Genomic DNA, 20,591 nt, shown 5'->3' with positions numbered 1-20,591 from the left:
AGCCTGTGTAAAACTGGCATGATCCCTTTTTTCAAAGCAAACACAGATTCAGCTAAAATTATCACATGAATCACCCATTAAAGTCCATTTCTAAGTCTTTAAGATTTTCTCTGCATCAGATCTCTATTATATGGTCCTCCCTATCCATCCACACCACTTCTCTCTTTCATCCTAACTCTCAGAACACTGTTTTCTTTGGTCTTTGCAAGTGTCTTTTATTAACTGCAAGCTTTTACAGCCTATCTCTTTCCCACATCTGTCTTTTGTACCAAGAAGTTGTGTCCTGTCTCTCATCAGCTGAATACAATTTTTTATAGCCACTAGTTGAACTTTCAGAAAAGCATATAATTTTCTTTCTTTGTCTTCTTTGTCCATGGAGGTCACCAACCCTGGACATGTTTAAGAAGTGTCTGGACGTGGCACTGATTTAGGGGTTACAGGGGTAGTTCGGGGTTGGCAGTTGGACTTGATGACTTTACAGGTTCCTTCCAACCTTGATGAGTCTACGATTCTGTGATTCTTATTTGCTTTTATTGTTTCCTTCACTTTTTTCCCAGGTCTCCTAAATATCTACAGAAGTGTGTTTCATGTTTTTACTTCAAACCCTGCTTAATGGTGATCTCTTGTTGTGGTGAAACTGGATAATAGTAGGTTTCCTGATGCACTGAGACTTCTGCCTGTCGTACTTCTCAAAATGGTTCTCATCCATCTGTGTGTGTCTGTCACCTGTTTTGTATTTGTGCATCTGTATTCTGCTTGCACACAGTATATATTGAGCTGAATTCAACAGGATTCTAGTTCATGTTTAAACCTTACAGACTAGCAATAATCATAGTACACACATGCTGACCATCTGTACGCTTGGCTCTCTCTCTCTCCAACCTCCAGAGCCAGTCTAGCAGCCAAGAATAACTGAAGTGCCACTGCAGTTCTAACTAGTCCTATGCAGAGAAAGACATTTCATCCTGGTTCAGCATTCTGCAAGGACTTCCACCAAGTCAGAGCTGTCTTAATGCCTGGTGCACTGGCTTTACAAATCTTTACAGAAAATTGAAGGTTAGGAATTCATTTCATGTGAAACAAAGGTGTGTGGAGCAGCTGCATGGCTGCGGCAGATAGCTGAGCTGTGAGAGATGAATCTGCTACCTCATGTGGCTTGTGCTTCTTTTTCTGTGGACAGTCAGCAAAGCTGTTCTGCACATTAAAAGCTCCGTGTGACTAAATTTTCAAGCATGGCAGTGTGGTAGTGGGTTTAGTGTGGCAATGTCAGAGGACAGTGAGGGCTGTTTGCTCTGTGACGGAAGGTGAGCCACAATGCCAAGGCAGGTGGGAGCTGAGACCTGACTGAGAAGTAGCAGGATGACAAGAAGCATGTTTGGTTCATGAGAAGGCCAGAGACAGTGCTAGTCCAGTGCTTGCACAGCAAAGCCTGTAGTGATGAGGCAGGTCTGAGACCAAGCCAGGAAGCCCAGCCAGCAGCATGCAGCCAGCAGGTCTGAGTCAGGATCTGAGTCAGGATTGAGGAGATAGGAGGCCAGGTGTAGCGATAGCTGCTGCCTGGCTGCAATATAGCACAGGTGAGGGCCAGTGGTACCTCAGCTTGAAAGCAATTCCCAAGGAAAAGGAGAGGGAAGTCTTCATTTCTAGCTTTCTTCACCAGGTCTTATCAGCAGAGCAGGTGACCTTGGACTGTTGCAAGGTATCAGCTAAGGCTAGAGATGGTCTTAGAAAGGCACCAGCTATGAATACCAGGTACATGAATAAACCTTTAAAAACTGCATTTGCCTAATACCTGCGTTTGAGCAGCCACATAGAACAATTATAGATGGTTTCAATTTTCTGCCTTTTTTGCCAGAAGATGGCACTCCTCTCGGAGAAGAGGGAGAGGGAAGAATAGAAATTGTATAGATGCCGTGGCCTGTAATGCTTTGCCTTTGCCAAGGTAGCAAGTGTGTCTCCCTCTTAAGTCATTGACACTCCCTAACATTAGGAATTAGGAAGAAAGACTACACAAACTATGCCATGTGGATTGCAGACTTCAGAGCTTCAGGAGAAGCAGAAATTGTTGCTGTTGTTGTGACACAATTATTCTCGGTTTAAACTGAGATGCATTGGAGAAACACTGATAATACACTATAGAAACTACATAATTCCTTTATAAATTTCTTTACAAAAAGCACTTTTGTTATCATCATGCAAAGCCTTCCTTCCTTAATGGGCTATTTTACTGTGATGTCTATAAAGTTGACAATAGCTGACCTACTAGTATGCAAAGATCTCTTCTTGGCATGTTGACCATTCTCTTCATCTCTTCATACTCTATCACATTTTGTTTTATAGGCCTGTGTTAACACTTTGTGGCATTACCTTTTGTCATCTATTTGTGTATCACTCAAGGCAATAGAGCCTGTGAGTGGGACTTCTGTGTGCTGTGGTAACATAATTTATGTTAATTGTCTATCATAAGAGACAATAATAATAGGGAGATCAAAATTAAGTTAGAAAATCAAAATGCATATGTACAGTATCATAACTTTGCTATGTATCATAATTATTGATGTAATATTCATGATTGTGAGCTGTAATGGTATTTGCTGTTGCCAAGTAGTAATTATATTTTTTCAATCTATCTGTAAGTATTAATTAACATGAGTTGTTAAATTTGTACATATAGTCAGCTTACAGTTATCTGCAGGCAGATTGTTAGTGTCACAGATTAATTGCACCACAGATGCAGGCACAGCTTGGGATCGCCAGGTTTTATTCGCTCTGTCTTATTCTGGGTCTGTCAGACCTGTGCTGGCTGCATGAGAATCACTTGGTTGTCTTTGCAACGTGCGTGCCAATGCTGCTCCCTGTTACTTTATTTATTTGCTTGTGTGCTAAGCTAATTTACTGATTTGCTGCACACCGTGCCCCGGAACTCAGCAGCCCATACTGAGGTACGGGTAGTTGTGCAGCTACAATACAGCCCATGATTTCACAAAATGGGAGTTTTAGTCATGTATTTTTGGAAAGACTACAGCGTTTAAAAACCTTCAAAACCAGACTGATGTTTTGATGTGTTATCAAATGACAGCCTGCGTGCTCAGGAGGAATTGGGTGATCTGGTGTTAGGAAACTGGTAAACTTTGCCAAGAGCAGCATGACTAGCTGCTCAGTTTAAGAAGAGCAGGACAAACCAGCCTAGCACTATGGCACAAAGCTGTTCCTGTGTCTGCTCTGTGTCCTGAGAGAAAGACACTTCTCAAGAGGCTGCGGAGTCAGCTCATGGGGTTCATGCAGGGCAAGACTTCTGTCTTAACACCCTGTCAGACTGGGATCAGTAGCTTTTTCCCTCATTTGCTACAGAAAGCAAAGGTCCTGCACTTGGATCACAACAATCCCATGCAGCTCTACAGGTTGGAGCAAGAGTGGCTGGAAAGCTGCCTTGTGGAAAAGGTGCTGGAGGTGCTGGTTGGCAGCAGCTTAACATGAGCTGGGGTGTGCCCAGGTGGCCAAAATGCTGATGGCATCCTGGCCTGGATCAGCAATATTGTGGCAGTGATCATCCCCCGCCCTGCACTCGGCACTGGTGAGGCCACACCGTGAGTCCTCTGTCCGGCTCTGGGCCCCTCGCTAGATGCACATGGAGGTGCTGGAGCAGGTCCAGAGAAGGGCAACCGAGCTAGGGAAGCATCTGGAGCACAAATCCTATGAGGAGCAGTGAGGGAGATGTGTTTGGTTAGTCTGGAGAAAAGGAGGCTCAGGGGGGACCTTATCACTCTGTACAACAGCCTGAAAGAAAGCTGAAGTGAGGTGGGGATTATTCTCTTCTCCCTGGTAGCAAGTCACAAGAGGAAATGGACTCAAGCTGCACCAGGGGAAGTTTATGTTGGGTTTTAGGTAAACTCCTTCACCAAGAGGAGGCAATGGTCAGGCATAGGGACAGGCTGCCCAGGGAAGCGATGGAATCACTGTCCCCAGAGGCATTTAAAAGATGTGTAGATGTGGGGCTTATGATCATGGTTTAGTGGTGGAATTGGCAGGGCTGCGTTAACAGCTGGACTCAGTGGCATCAAAGGTTTTTTGCAACCGAAACAATTCCGTAATCCATGTGGCTTTATCTAAGAGTGCTTTTTCAAAACATTAAGTACACGTTTCGGTTTTATTCCCATGTGTGGACGTCGATTTTCCCCTCCCCGCTCGTTGGCACCGACGGCAGGCCCGGCCCAGGCCCGGCCCGGAGCTGCCCGCGCGCCAGCCGCCAGCAGGGGGCGCGGCCGAGCCCGCGCCGCCGCCATTTGCCCGCGGCCCCGGCGAGCGGCCCTTTCCGGCAGTGGGCGGGACGGGCGCGGCCCCGGCGGCCCGCGGGAGGCGAGCCCGGCCATGCAGGCGGAGCGGGGCGGCAGCCGGCCCCGCAGGGAAGGGGCCCGGCACGGCCGGCGGCGGCCCGGCGGCGCGCCCGACGCGGCGACTGAAGGAAGCGGCGGGGACGGCCACGGCCGCGGAGGAGGCGGGGGCCGGGGAAGAGGCGGCGCTTACGGGCACCGAGGAGGCGGGGGACGGGGCAGGCGAGAGCCCCGGGGCCGCGGGGCTGCGCCGCCGCCCAGCGCCCGGCAGCACTGGCGGGTAAGCAGAGCAGAGCCCGCCCCGCGCCGCAGCCGGGGAGGCGGAGCTGAGCGTGGCGGAGCCCCGGGGCGGCCCGCGGGCTGGGGGCACAACCCTCCCCTCCTGCCCCTCCCCTCCCGAGGTGGAGCCGGGCCGGCAGCTGTGCCCCAGCCTGGGGTGAGCTGGGGGACTGGCGTTGCCGACCGGGGCAGCTCGGCGGTGCAGCCTTCCTGAGCCCTCTTCCTGCTCTGGGATAGCTCAGCCTGCGCGCTCTGGTGCACCAAACGCAGGGCTTTTCTTGCCGAAATACGTGTATATTTTTGCGCTGAAAAGATAAAAGTCTTGTTTGAAAAACGCATCTGAAAAAATACTTCTCTGTTTGCAAATAGAGATGAAGAATTGTCGAGCATTTTTGGCACAGTTGGACTCGGACGATCTTAGAGATCCCGTCCAGCCTTAAAGGATCAGCAGTTGAAATAAGCATGTGTCTTGTCCAGCTGGGGGTACTCGCAGTGAAGACATGATATTGTAGCACGCCTTACATAAGGGGTATCTGTGATTCACTGGAACGTGAATTTGTCATTAATATAAATTGATAGTTGTGCTTCGACCCATTATAAAATGTTTTAGCTTTTTAAAAGTAGCACAGACGTGCTATTCTGTACCAAAACTACATATACAATTTCCTGTGGAGATACTAAAATGCTTTCTCTAACTCACCATGGTATGAGATCATCACTGTGCTTTTAAAAAGTTTCCATTAAAAAATGCTTTGACTACTACATTCAAGTGGTCTTGCTTCTGTTAGCATTGTTGAAACATAGAAGTCATGGTTGTCCCTGGATTGGCAAAGAGATTACAATGATGACCTAATACTGATTGGTGATGGCAGCTCTGGGAGTCCTAATGTAGATGGACCACCTGCTACCCCATTTCCAGCATCATATTGATTAGATTCACTTTGGCTCTTAGGATGCCACGGCTTCATTTGAACCCAGCCAGTGTTTTATCTGTATTAGAACTCCCATGGTTACTGCTGGACTTAAAAAATATAAAATACTAATTTTGTTTTGTATTTAGATATATTTTAGCACTCATGCTTTGGGAGATGAAAGTTGCAGCTGGATTGGTACAGTTACCTAGAATGCTGGTCAGTGATTTCACATGTAAGCAATATAAACTGCTGAATTCACACTGATGTGGATGTGAAGCAACAGCATTCCCTCATAAGCTGCAGAGGCATGCAGGGGAAATTCAGCACCTCTGTTTATTAGCTGAGGAAATTTCTATCCTGGACTGATTTTTTCCCAAGTTATTCAAGCCTTTCTTATGAAGTTGAAATACATTTATGTCTGTGTCCTCCCTGGTATTCGTGACCCAAGGAAATAATGTGGTTTTCCTGGGATTTTTATTTGAAGTATTTCAAGAAGCAATTAAAAATTATTCTTTTGGGACAGCTTACAATGTGTTTTTCCACTGATCACTGTTTTATTGACTTGAATATGCTCTTCATCTTAATCTAGCATAGTGACAATTTATTTTTGATCAAGGTTGATACAGGCTGGGACTTTAAAAGTGAAGAAATAGCTAAGATTTTCCCACAACTCTGCTAAACATTGCTCAAATGTATCCTGTTCTTGTGCTTTGATGTTAAGCATTGTATGGTCTCTTAGCACACCTGCTACAAATTTTGTGTTTAGCAGCTCAGATGAGACTGCTTCCAGCAATCCAGCCGCAGCATCAGCAGCTGTGCCAGCCTGCAGCTGCTGATTTTTAGTGCCACCTCTGAGCTAATTTCATAATTCACCACTAGTGGAGCAGGGATGACCTCCTCCTTCCACCTGCATTGTCAGCTCTTGTGTGACAGGGAGCTGCCCCCTTTTAATCCCAGCTCCTTAGTGCTCTCTGTGTTCTGCAAAGTGACTTGTATTCCATGAGTGCACCACTTCAGACAGAGGGTACTTGGCCTAGATTAAACATTTTGTGTGAGATGAGACCCTGCTGTCTTTCAGCAATAGGGGGCAAATCTTCTGAAGTGGTGATGTGTGAATTGCAAACCTGGAAAGTCAGGTAATAATGCAGGGAGTGTGATGGTTTTACCACATTCTCTTTCCTTTCTGTGTGCTGAAATGCTCAAGTTTTTTCAGAAAAATCTTTTTTTCTCTTTTTTTTTTTTTTTTACAGTAAAGTAGAATTTGTCATTAAATTGCATAGTATTTTGGCAGCAATATTTCTTAGTCAATTGCATTCACATAAAAGCACTGTTAATCTTAAAAATTTTGTGGTTTGGATGTTTTAATTTAATGGTCTCTAAGTTTGTATTTGAAGCTACAGGAAGATATTTCTGACCTGTACAAAAGGGAGAAGAAAGTGTTGTGGTGGCACATTCAGGTCTCAGTTTTGTGTGGGCACGTGAAGACTGGACACTGTGCTTTACGCTGCTGCATGGGTCCTGTAATTCTTGGGTTTTAGTCATGGGTGATCAGCTGTGTTACTTGCACAGCCTGGGAAGACCCAGAAATTGTTAAGTCAGTTCTCCACTCCTCAGCTCTGTGCAAACAGAGAAGGAGATTAAGGTGCTGTGTTTGTAAATGACTCGTTCATGTTGTGCATGGTAGGTCCAGCTGTGGATCAGAATCTTACAAATAAAAGCTTTGTGATTTCTGTCTGCTCTTGAGAAGGTGGCTCTCTGAGTAACTTCCCAGCTCTACTCTTGAAACAAGATTCTTCCTCTCCCAAACATGCAATTGATTTAGAAACCATGAGAAAAGGTGTTCTTATTCATTCTGAAGAGGGAAAGGAGTCTTCCACTTGTTTTGTCTTTTTGTAACTAACTGTGCATGTTGATTTAACTGGCTTGATTACTGAAGATTTTGTGTCCTCCCTTCAAAAATGAATGTCTAATTAAGACCAGCTGGTTTACCAAATGGCATATTTTTTTGTAGATCTGTCATCTTGAATAACTTTCTATTGTTTCAGTCTGCTTTAGTTCATCTATGATATGTTAAATAAATAAAACACATTTGAAATTACTCATTTTTAGTAAAATGTGGCATTATAATGTAATGTAAGTAAAAGGTCTAATTGACATTGGTCCAATATTATCTCCCACTTTTAGTCTAACTCAGAATCCATATTTTATGTACTGTCAGAATTTTAAAACTGCTCTCTCTATGACATACAGTATTTTAAAATAGAAACAACTTTCTGAAATTGTGGATATGATGCTGAGTTTTATTTTGATGGTCCTTGACCACATTTTTTTGTGGGAGGGGGCATTTAAGGAGATTTTCTTTTGTCCTTTATGTTTATTACATTTGCAATTTACAAAGTTTTCTTTTAACTTTCTATGCAGTGATACATGGAGTGTGCACGTGATGCATGCTACTACTTCAGTGCAGTTAGAATTGGCAGGTCTGTTTCAATGTTCCTTTTCTAGCTTTGGGCAGTGTTGCAGTAACATTTTGTTGTTAAAGAATGGAGGTTTACAAATGGATTTTAGTGCAGTCTTTCTCATGTGTGGTGAGTTTCAAGATGACATCACATGAATTTAGTATTGATTGTATCTTCATTCTTGTGGTCCATGCACGTATAGAATTGATCTAAGAGAACATCTAATGCTGTCAGCATCAGATAAATTTCTCCTAATTGGCATGAGCTAACTCTTTACAATCTAAGCAACTGCAAAAAGCAGTTCACAGGCACAGTAACAAAAGTCATAAATTCAGATATATTTGATTTCCTTTGGAACACTGTAACAGAACTTGTGCAGATAGAAGAACAATAGATTTCTGGATCTTGGACACAATAAATTTTTTTACATTTCATGTTAATGTTCTCAAAAGCAACTAGAAAAAACTTATTTAGAGTAATGTACATCAATTTGTGAGCAGTACTTAATTACTAATGAGGTGTGAAGAGCTTCCCTTCTCAGGATTTTCTCTACTGTGATAGTTCAGTGTCAAACTGGCGTTTGTTAAGTGGGATTCTGCAAGGCTTCATTCTGGATCTGCTCATGTTCAGTTTTCTATTAATAATTCCAATGAAGGATTAAGATATACAGTGTTAAAATTTGCAGACAGTGCTAAGGCAGTAGGGTGGAGCACAGAACACAGTCTCAACAAATGGAATAAACAGCCTGCATTTGAGTGTGATTCAAGGTCAAATATAATACAATTACATCTACATAGGAAAAATCTGTAGTGGTGTGTGACTGATTAAGGTGCAATTTTATAGAACAGAACTATCAGCTTAATGGATGAGAAGGTATCAATTAGTGATGAAATCACATTGAAGCACTAGTTCTGTTTTTGCAAGATTTGGACTAGATTGGGAAAGTTTAGAGGGAGGGAATGAAGAAAGATGTAAAGAAGATATGACCAGGGAGGAAAGGCTTATGAACCTGGTTCTTTCTCTTTGTTTTCCTTTTGATCTGGCAATGAGGACGCTTTGGACAGGCCTAGTTAGCAATTTTCCATAAAATAGAAAGGTTGCTGCAAAGAGATCCATTTTAGGCAGGACAAGAAGAAAAACATTGTTAAGATGGAGGAGGTTTAATTCAGGCCTTGAGAATAAAATTTGTGGCCAAAAGATTAGGTAGCTTGTGTAATGCATTGTGTAGGAAGTATGTGGAAATCAGGACAGAAAAACGTGTATGGTGAAGGTTACTGAGCCTACTGCAGTGGAGCTGGTGTGTACCCACTTGTCACAGCCCTATTTATTTTTCTTTTTTCAAGGCTGTTTGTGCAATGGAAAAAGATAAATGCTTTTTATACAGCCAAAGTTAATTTATTCTTTTTGGTTTCTAGACAGTAGAGGAACCTGTTTTTCATTGTGCTGGGGACAGCAGAGTTTCATAATAATGCCTAATTGTTTAATGTGGAATGTTTTAGGTTAGGTTTTATTTATTTATAAGGTTATTTATATTTATTAAAATAGATAATATTATAATAGATAATTATTATCTATTATAGATATTATAGATATTATTATAGAAATTATTATAATAGATGTTATCTATTTATTAGGTTAAATAATTGTTTGTTATTCTTTCAGCATATTTTACTAACTTTCCTACTGATATAATTTGAGACATTTGTACTGAAAGCATCCCATTACACAGCTGTATGTCATAGCTGTACATAGCAACTTCACATCTGACCGTTTTTCTGTAACTTCTGTGGAAAGAGCTTGAGGTTTTTTTATATATTATATGGCTGTGCATTTCTGTCCTCACCTACTTAAATGCTTTTGTTCCTCTTTTTTCCTCTCAAGTCTCTGGGGTAGTAATTTGGTAGGGGGCTTTTTGTGTGGATTTTATTCAGAGGAAATAGAAGATGGTAGTAATTTGAATATTGAAGAAGAACTTCCCATTATATTTAACCGAAGATTTTAGAATTTAGGGAAGGGCTAAAATGATGCATTTAAGAATGCCTGCATCCCTCCATCCATCCATGCATCCATCCGGGGCGATGCACCAATGCTGTAAGGGACCAGTAGGTGGTGCAGGCAGCTCGCCCCTGGGCGCTGGGCTGGAATTGCGTGGTGAGAAGTAACGATGTGTGCTCATCGTGGGGTGGGAATGTTTTTCTCATCTCAGGTTGATGTTCAGTGAACATGAAGTGCAATGTGTGAAAGTCACACATACGTGTAAGTTATTAGGACTTGCCCCTGGGTTTTCCAAACACAACTCTGAAGAACAAAGTTACTTGTAGGACGAGTACACTTTGTAATTCTGAGCTAAAAATCATGTTGTGCTACCGGGATGAGTATTTGGTTCCAGAGAACACAATAAAGGAATTTGTTTGGGTACATCAAGTGAGAGGTAGTATTTCTGCTGAAAAATCAACAAATTTGTAGAAGTGATGAATTTGATTAGAAAATTATGCCATGCAGTGCTGTTGTTGTTTTCCTCACAAAAGTAACTGGGTAGTTTCAGGAGCCCTGTTATGAGTTTCCAGCCAGTCTAATAGTGCTGCACAGTCTTTTGTAGCTGTCAGAAGGTTTCACTGTATTTTAAAGAAACAAACAAATGCTGATTATTGATTCAGTGGTGGGTTAGAGACTTGTAAAAAGTACGGGAGAATATTTCTTAGAGGTTTTCATAATCACAGGATTTCAAGCCTGTATGACTCAGTGTCCTATGGTAAGGCATAGAGGGGGGTCCATTTATTTCCCACTGTTCTCTTCCATGTATGCAATTCCTTTCTGTTATATGTATGTAGGGGGTCTAGGGGGGAGGGTTGGGGTTTTCTGTTTGTTTGTTTTATTTTATTAAATCAGACTTTAACTCTTCTGCAGGTAGACACTAATACACTGCTGTAAAACCATAAATCTGCTGGAGTGTGTAAGAACCTTGCCTAAAGGTCCTGTTTCTATTCCTGCTTCTCTTTTCCCAGAGGATAATTCTACATTATAGACTGTACAGTCTCTCTTCTTAACCCTGACATAACCAGGATCTTTATCTTATAGAGAACAGAGTGATGAAACTGGGCCACAGTTCTTCCTGGGTTCTTTCACTGATGTGTTGTGAGGCCTTGAGTTTTTTCTGATTGCCTGACAAAACAGGGGGTTTTGGTGGCTTGGTTGTGGTTTTTGGCTTTGTTTTGGTTGTTATGGTTTTTGGGTTTGTTTTCTTTCTTTTTTTTTCTTTTTTTTTTTTTAGATTTGTTTGTGGGTTTGTCTGTTTGGTTTTTGTTTGGGTTTTCATTGTTGTTGTTTGGTTGGGTTTTTTTTCTTTTTTTTTGTTTCTTTTAATACCCTGTTTCAGACTGCATTATTCACATTATGCTGCTATGCTGACTTCACTGGTGTATTATGTTCCTCTTGATTTGTAATAGGTGACATGCCCATGGAAGCAACAGAAGGACAAATGATCCCATCATCTGTATTTCTTTTTCTTCCACTTCAACCAAATTGCTAACAAGGATGTTAATGGATTATTGTTTTAGAGTGAAATGTTTTCATAAACATAAAATTAGAAAAAAAATCTGTGCTGATGAGAAAAAGTAGTTCCTTTGGTGCTTTTGGTGTGGTTGTCTTAATTCGAATTACTGTCAAGGATGGGGTTTTGAGGCAAATTTGCCTTGTGGCTTACACTTGGGTGTAATATTAGTGAACTCAATATGGTTTCACGCCTGAAGGAGTCACGGGTGAAGCTGTCCCCCAGTTGTCCAGACAGCTGAACATGTCTGTAGCTCAAAATGGATACAAAGTTCTCCTGCAGTTACTGCTCTGTGTGCACCTAAGTTGGCTCACCAGTGCAAACTGTGGCATGTAAGGATAGTATTGGCACATAAAAATCATGGGATTGTAGTGCATCCCAGCAGGTACAGCCTAGTCCTCCTGTACTGTGTTGTAATTAGGATGTGTTCGCACTCACAGAAAGTTCTGAATGACTTAAAGCTTCTTCACAATAGTGTTAACTTCAGGGTCAGAGCATCAATGTGTGGTAACTCTTATTTTTCAGAATTATACTCCAGACCAATGGCAAAATAAAATTACGTTTTAACTTCTTGGGGTTTTAAGTGTGGCATTAAGGACCTTGGACAATGATTCTTCATTATTTTCTCTCAAGCTGCATGTTGGATTTAGGGAATCACATTCCTTAAGGCTTTTCAGTATCTTTCAGACGATTTCTCCCTTCACCCTCTTCCAAGAAAAGATTGGAGGTGAACGAGAAAGGGATGTCTGAGGTTTGAGTGGTGGTTTCTAAAATGTCTGCAGTAAGTTGCATTTGGATTTGATATAAAAATAACAGAGGTTTTTTGAATGAATGCAAAGACAGGTATTTAAAAACATCCATGGTAATTTATCACTCTGGTGTAGTTATGGAACAATTTCATAATGACGATTCAAATGTGGAACAATATTACAACACTGAGTCTCTAAAAAAGGCTGATAATGACAGGATAAACATGGAGATGCAATACACAGAAGTGGAGTTTTCCATGAACACTTGATAAGTTTTGTTCTGTTTGTATAGAATTGTTTGAGCCTTGTTTAATGTTAGGCTTTTTACAGATGTTATATCTAGATGTGAGTCATGTTCTTCAGCTGTAAATAGGTTTGAACATAAGAACTTTCCAGAATCTAGACTTTTTTCTTCTGCTGTTTCAGACTGGTATTCTGCAACTGCAGTGATGCTTTTCAGAGAGGAAACTTTGGTTATACTCTGTATCTACAAGTCACATATTGTAGAGGATGATAGTTCATCCCAGGTTACAGTCACATGACTAATCTGTTTGAATTACTCATAACCGATTTTAAAAATCAAGGAGAGAGAAATATTTTTTGCTATTGAAGTTAATAAGACAACTTCTAGAAGCATACTTTGTGACTGTTGAAGCAGTGACAGTTTTATGTAGGAAGTTCAATAGGTCTGTTGTGTACTTCATGAGATGTTTTTTCCTTTAACTGGAGCATCATTTCTGTTAGGGAAAACATTGGTTTCAGAATAGGATGTCTCTCTTGGCTAATTCTATCTTTAGCTAACTCAGAGTGCTGAGTTCCAGTATCCAACATTTATGAAGCAGTCTTAGTATTTCATCCCTCTTTCAGAAATTCTCATCCCGTACAATAAAGACTAAAAGCTTTTTTCTTTGTGCTACCTGTTCTCTCAGCTGCCCTTTCTGCTAATTAAGCTTCTCTTCAGCTTTGGTAGATCTCTGTAAAGGTCACCAATAGCGCAAACTAGTGAAGAGGATTAGTCTTTGTAGGGATATTTTTTTTTTTCTTTTCATGAAAGAACCTTTGAGTCAAGGCTCTTCCTTCCTTAGTCTAAAAGGGAAAAAAAATTAAAAAAGCTTTACCTTCTTCCTTTTTCCCTCAAGTTGAAAGAAACATTTATAATAGAAACTTGAACCTGTCCTGGAAGAGTTCTGATACCTGGATGGACAATGACGAAGTAAATTGTTTCTGTTTCTGCAAGGCAATGCTGAAAAATCACTGAAGGCTCGCTACAAATTCATCAATAGGTCATTATGTCAATATGAAAAGACTGTGAACACACAAACATATTTGTCACCTCATCTCCATTAATACTTCTGTAGAAATAATTTTTAGCTTACTCTGGTGTGTGTCAGTGTAATGATGGAATAGATTTAATGTTTACCAGTACTATTTAATCGTATTAATACTGTTGACAAATCGTGAAGTGTAATGCACAAGAAATTAAATATCAAGGGTTTTTTTTGTCTTTGCATTTCATTTGGTGTAGCCTGGAAAAAAACAAAAGGATTTGCAAATATCTATACTGACTTGTTTAAGCTATCTGCCAAGAATTGCAATTAAGTGACTGTTACAAATGCTTGTTTTCTGTTGAATAATTGGAAGGAGAAAAAAAATCTTATTTAAATTCTAGGAAAACCTGAAGGAGAAAGTATAATGAAAAGTGGTTTAATTATTTTCAGTGAGACAGCAGAACAGACTGATGACCTTATCAGTAATTGTTTATTTTCTTACCTTATTGTATTCTTTGTTAGCCCCAGAAAATACTGGTTAGGATACAGAAAAAGACCTCTCTTAATAAGGTAAGGTATTTTCAGCTCTCTCAAAATATGTAGCAAAATCATCCTTGTGTCTGCCAGTTTACATTAGAAACAGCTTGTGGGTAATGTTACAGAGCCATTAGTGCTGATGCTCTCTGGTAAAAGGGCAGGGAGGGGACATTGAGCCTGTTTTGGATACAGACGATGAAAAAGTTTCAGTCTGCAATGACTATTGAGGCGAAGGATTTGAGAATGTGGAAAGAAGTTCAAGCTGTGATCTGTTTTCTTCCCAGCTTTGAATACAAAGTGCAGTGAAGCTTTTTTCACTTCTGAGATAAGTGACTTGGCAATGAACTTGAAATAATTTATCTGAATTTCCCTTGCTTTGGTTTTTCAGTCCCATTGTACTTTATGTAAAAACATGATACTGTCATGAAGAGAGTAGGAATGAAAGAAAGACTGACATGAAGTGTTAGGTTCTTGTTTGTTTCGTGTGGGTATGGTGATTATGCATCTGCAGAGCACATAGGCCTCCAGCTTTTCGAGTTCTCCTACCAGGAGTGTTCAGGTACACTGGACATCTAGCTGTACAAAGTAGAACAGGTCTGATTGAGAAAAGAGGCAAGATCTCCCCCTCCAGAGTGTGTAAAGCCACTTTAATTCTCATGGGAAGTGGGAGATGCAACTTAAAATGCATTTGTGTAGAAAAGGGAATTTCTTGATAAAATGCCATAGTTCTACAATAGCTGAAGAATTGTATTTATTTACAGATCTCTTTTGAGATTCTTTGTTTTGGCATTCCCCTTTCTTATGCTGCAGTCCCCATCTATGTAATGAAAGATGAAAAACCTAGGGGTTATGCTACTGACAATGTTGTGAATATAACGAAAGGGGTGAGGAAAACAAAATGCTGTCCTCTGGATTTTCTTATTTAGGACCTTTGTAGGTTTTCAAATTGGTAGAGCGTAGCTTTAATTTTCCTTATTGTGAATATTTATGTATTTGGAATATTGTATCATTGTGTGATGGTTGATCTGAAAAAGTGACAGATGTTGGCAGTTTTAATTTAAATTCAAGATAGAATTTCCCACTGTGAACCAACACCAGTACTTGTATATAGAACCTCTAAAATGATGCCTTACCTGTCTGAATGACTATTTTAAAACCTTAACTGAAAAGGGGTACTAAAAGCAATTGCAAATGGCAAGTGTTCTGAAGCTTATGTTAAAAATTTTATCAATCAACATAAATATTTGTAGCTAAGCATTTTTTTTTAAACTATATGAGTTTGACAAAGGACACTTCTGTGTCCACATGTATTATGTGAAAAGGAATAGTAATTGAGAATCTGTAAGTCTTTAATGGAAAGAGAAAACAAAATTTACTTTTGCAAAATGAGTTTAACATTGCAGGACATTAAAACCAAGGATATGGCTTACGAGTACACTCAGACAATCTAGCAGATAACTGCTGCCAGATATGAAAGAAGGACCTGCTTTCCAGTTCCCATGTTTCATGGCATGCTTCCAGCCTATCTAACCATTATTTGTGCTTGTCTGTTTCTGCTGTGAACTGACAGAGGAACTGAAGCTGGCAGAAGGTTAACAGTAGAAAAGAGAAGAAAACTACTGATAAAGTTTCCAGCAGTTTAGGGATACAATTTCATACAATCCTGTTTTGTTTGGTGTCTTTCAGAATTTTTTCTTTTTTAATGCTGTGACAGTTGAAAATAGAGCAGTGTGGGTGAATATCACTAAGCTATTTCTGTGTTTTGAAATCCATAGAAAAAGAATGTCTTATGTGCTTTCTTTTTTACAGCATAGATGCATTTTAAAAGGCCCTAAACTTTCCACTTGTTAAAATCTATTATCAAATATTTTTGAATTTAAAGGTAGGGAATAGTTTTGTTGTAAAGACGTAAACTTTCAAGGTTTCCTTTCATTTGTAATACAACACAGCAGAAATCTTTTGAGAGGTTGTTTTTTGGGTTTTTTTGTTTATTTTTATCTATTTTCATTGTGGCAAAAAATGCATCCGTTGAGAAACTTTGTCACATACTTTTGCTTGAGAAACACTGAAGCTCCTTCAATGCATTGTTTTTGATCTTGGTACAGTTGCTGGATTTCTGTTGACTTTGTTCTAAAGCTGCATGCATGTAGGAGATGTTAAATAAACATTAGACTTGTCAATACAACTGAGGTCTTCTCTAAACTTTGCTTTTTTGAGCAGACTTCATTCCAAGTTTATGAAATAACCTTTGTGAGTCAGGATCAAATTTTTCTCTGTTTTGCAGATGGATGTTTTGACTGAGCTTTTTACATAATTTGTCGTGCTTTTGCATCATTGATAAGGTTGCAGAAGTACAAAGCTTTTCAATATGTATAATTTTTTAACAGACACATTTATTGAGAGAAGCTATCTTATCCATTGACTCATGAAGAATAGTAAAATAGCAATATCTTTTTAAACATCTATTGTTTAACTCTTGAAGGGAATATTTCCCATCAATAAATTTTGCTTTCCTGGTGTTACAAAACTGCTCATATGTGTTCTTTACAAGTTGTTAAGACTGGTATTACAACTGCTTTTGCAAGTTTAGAAGTGCTAGAATAAAACAGCAAAATGAAATACTAAGGATTAGGTAGACTGTTGGAGGTTTTCAAGCCCTGAATGGACAAAGCCCCAACCTACATGGTCTGATTTCAGTTTTGACCTTCTTTTGAATAGGTGGTTGGGCAAGATGACCTCTTGCAATCCCTTTCAGTTTGGATTACTCTATAATACTGTGACATTAACACATGAGAATTGAATCAGTTTCAGGATATAGTCAGTCTCTAATACAGCTTAGGAAACTTCTTTTTAGGAACAGCAGATTTGGTAAAAACAATTCTCTTTCTCCAGAAGATTTCCCTTACCGATCCAGAATACTAAGTGTAAATTGGTTTTAGAATAAGATATGCAATATTCACATATGTGGATCCATATGTATGCAATATATAAACCTTCTGGTTTTTGCCAAGTATAGCCTATACATAGGAACAATCAGTAATCTTACTGAAAATGCTGTAACCTTTGTGGCATATCTACTTTGTAGGTTTTCTTGAAACCTGTTATTTCTGTCAAGACAGAGGCTCCTGTTTTATGTTTGCACTCATATTTTTGACTGATGTTTGTAAGACAAAAAATCAGCTTTTTAAAGTTACTGACAGTTTGAAGGTAGAAGAGCTGCCAGGTTCTGTTCAGGTCCATATGACAATTTTGTATAAATTGCTTGATGAGTTTACATAGTTGCCAGTAACTTTCATATAATAATTTCCAATGAATTAAAGAAAAAAATACAGTTGATTTTCTGTTGGTGGAAATGTATTAGCTTGGCAAGTTTGGAAAATCAAAAGCCTCATTATCTGTAGACAGCAGCTGGACGAACTTCCTACAGACTCTTTGTTCGCAGCATGGCACAGCCTTGGGGAAGGGAGGTAAAGGGCTACTTCTGCCGGTAATGCAACTTGTTGATACTCTACTGAGTTTTTCAATTAGTGCAGAATGAGTGCTAAATTCATAATGATACCTTTCTCACAACATACCTCATCAAACATTCTTCAGTTTGGAGTTTTCATCCAAATCAGTTGAGTGAAATTTTAGTTAGCGGCTTTGTAGTTTGGAATATCCTGTATCTAATGAGCAGCATCCTGAAATACGCAGTTTCTGAAATAAATAATTAGTTGGCAGGCTTTACCAAGAACAAAGTCTTAGTGACCTACAAGTGCATGGTTATTAAGTTTAATTTATCTACAAGTCAACAGTTTTCAAACTGGGTTTCTGAAAGCTGCAGTACTAAACTTGAGCAGCATGTATTAGGTTGGTTAATTTTGCCCCTGTAAGGCTCTCATTTGAAGGACCTGCAGCTAATCATGTATTAGCAGGTCACACAGGTATTTCTGAGGGGGCAGTGATGAGCGAGCATCAGGATGTATGGATTCTTTTCTGGGTCTTTGAAAGAGAAGGGGGAGTTACAAACAAAATAACCAAGCTGTTTACCTATGGGGCTTTTTTTTTTCTCCTGTCTCAGTGAATCTAAGGGAGAGATTTAGCTTCTAATAGAAGTTCTTGTTTCAATTCAGTGAGACATAATATTTGTGCAGAATATGGCTATATCTTGTGGAAATGTTAATAATGATTTGTGAGAAAGATGAAGTACCTGGTACTTGATAATGTTAAAATTTTAAAGAGTGCAAAGAACATTTTAGGAGGTGGGATTTTGGTCCAGTTGAACAGTAATAAGACAACAGCCTTTTTCGTTTGAAGTTTTACTTAGTTCTAGTAAGCAAGAATTTCGAAGCAAAATCATTTGGTGGATGAGATTATTATATTTACTTTTTTGTCATCATCGTTAGACTTGTAAATATGATGTCTCTTGAAAACAATTCACTATAGATAAGCTAATAGCTCAGATTTTGACAGGTGTTCCTGAGTGTTATTACAAAATACTCCTTTCTGTCTCTGAAAGCAGTGGTATCTTATGGTATCACTGCATTGGGAAAATCTTATTTTTCAGGGAAATTTCCAAATTTTCTCTTTCGCTGATTTTTCTAAAATCTAGATTAAGAGAACTAAAGAAGAATAATTTGAGAAGTTGTATTCCAGTCTTGCTTCATACTCTATCTTTTCTATTGTTCTAACTTGCTTTCTCCATACAGAAATTTATTAATACTCCTAGGTAGACAGAACAATGGGTTGGCATGCTTCGTGGGATTTTCCTAGATAGAGGAGTTGTATACAATAAACTGCCAGTTATGTTTAATTTGTTAATTTACTATTAGTATTTTTTATTATTTTTGTTTTAAAACCTGAATTCCTGTTTGTTGATAGCATTGTGAATTGCATTTCAAAATCCATCATTGAATTTCAGCTGTCTCTGTAGGTAACACCATAGAGATCGTGTTCTTTATTATTTTTTGTGGGTAAGGACATCTTGATTCTAAACATGTACAAATTTGCATCAATATTGATAAAAAGCACTAGTATTTTGTCTTTTGTAAGACAATAGCATTAATCTAAGAAATGCATTTAAAAATGCAGTTTTGCTTCCATTTGCCAGAGTTCTGAATATAGTCTGTTTTTCTTTAAGATACCATACAGTTCATAATTTAGACAGTCCATTAAATTTCCACCACAATAAACCAGACAAGGTATTCCTTTGTCAAGTAATTACTTACATCATCAAGTAATTACTTATAGGAAGAGGGATATACATATAGGGGTTGTAATTAATTGTGTAAAGAAAACTTTTGGAGATTTTTATACTATATATAACCATCCTGAGGTATAAGCCTGCCAATCATAGTAATACATAAATTAAGCTGTCAAGGATTCTCTTGTATCTTTTTGGATTTAAATGTAAATAAAATGCATTTAATGAGCACTGTTGCTAAAAAAGGAAATCTTCTTGAGGTTGTGTTGTATCTGTAATGTACTAAGATAATTCCTGGTCTAATCTCATTGCACCTGTTTGGTTGCACCACCAATAACTTTGAACCATGAAATTAAAAGCAAGTATGTCTTTCCAAAATCAATTATGTCATTAAAGAGGAATTGTCTCTAACATTAAAGAGTAACGGTCTTTAACATTTCCACTTAGGTCTGCTCAGAGGAACCACTCAGAAGTCAATAGTAGCCAAGCTGCCTTACTTATATGCATACAAGCCTCCATATACGTACTTCTATTCTGTGAAACAATTTAAAGTATAGAGATCATGAACGACTTTGTTGCTTATTAGATATGTTTTTTGACCCTTTGGCTTAGAAGTTCCGTCTGTGACAATTTGGCCTTAACAGATGCTGCCAAAGTTAAATGGTCTCTACGCAGACACCTTAGTATTTTAAATGTAAATGAGAAAAAAGATACGTGCCCATTCATCATGCAGCTGATAGTCTAGATCAGATTCAACCCACAGAATATTTTCATTTTGTCTTGCTAGCCTTTTTCCCTGATGGGAAGAGAAAATGGGATTGAGACATTTGGATGAGCTTGAATGGCCTTGCACTTGACCACAGCTGTACAGCAGTTTCCAGCCAGAGAAGAGGGAATCAAGACAGAAGTTTATTCAAGGAATTGGTGTGTGCTGTTGCCTGTTGTGAGAGCAGCAAATATAAGGAGTAGACAGTGGTTATGACTGTCCAGGAACTTGCAGGTGCCCCTTTATGATAGTGACTTACTACTTATTGTGACTCTGAGTGGATATATGTGATGTCTGGGGTATTGTAGGTAAGTGTCCCTAGTAAAGAATGGAAAAGATTAAGGAAATGTGAATGTGTTATAGGTGTAATATTCAAGATAATAATACAGAAGTTAAATAACAAAGGGGAAAAGTAGCACTTGATCAATATAATTTAGAAGAGTTTCTAAAGATAATTTGGGAAGGAAGTGAAGAAGACAAATAGCTATGCTCTTTCTAAGAGATTAACAAAAAAGCTCAAACTATGTTTTCATACATACTGTAAAGTGACATTCTT

The 20,591-nt window shown here is 39.2% G+C and overlaps 2 protein-coding genes across 4 annotated transcripts in view; one reads left to right on the top strand and one right to left on the bottom strand.

Moving 5' to 3' along the window:
* The window catches only part of CHRM5 (cholinergic receptor muscarinic 5), a 52,496-nt gene that overhangs the window by 10,148 nt on the left and 21,757 nt on the right, over positions 1–20,591 (bottom strand). The gene's annotated exons all lie outside the window — the stretch shown is intronic.
* The window catches only part of AVEN (apoptosis and caspase activation inhibitor), an 85,974-nt gene continuing 69,680 nt past the window's right edge, over positions 4,298–20,591 (top strand). The window contains exon 1 of the mRNA XM_085062063.1: positions 4,298–4,611. Within this exon, the coding sequence (XP_084918189.1) occupies positions 4,369–4,611 (243 nt within the window). The 5' untranslated portion in view covers positions 4,298–4,368. The remainder of the gene's footprint in view (positions 4,612–20,591) is intronic.

The sequence above is a fragment of the Lichenostomus cassidix genome, chromosome 5, assembly GCF_008360975.1.
Source record: "Lichenostomus cassidix isolate B80296 chromosome 5, HeHo_3.0, whole genome shotgun sequence".
Classification (NCBI taxonomy): domain Eukaryota; kingdom Metazoa; phylum Chordata; class Aves; order Passeriformes; family Meliphagidae; genus Lichenostomus; species Lichenostomus cassidix.
This window is presented reverse-complemented; position numbering and strand designations above follow the sequence as displayed.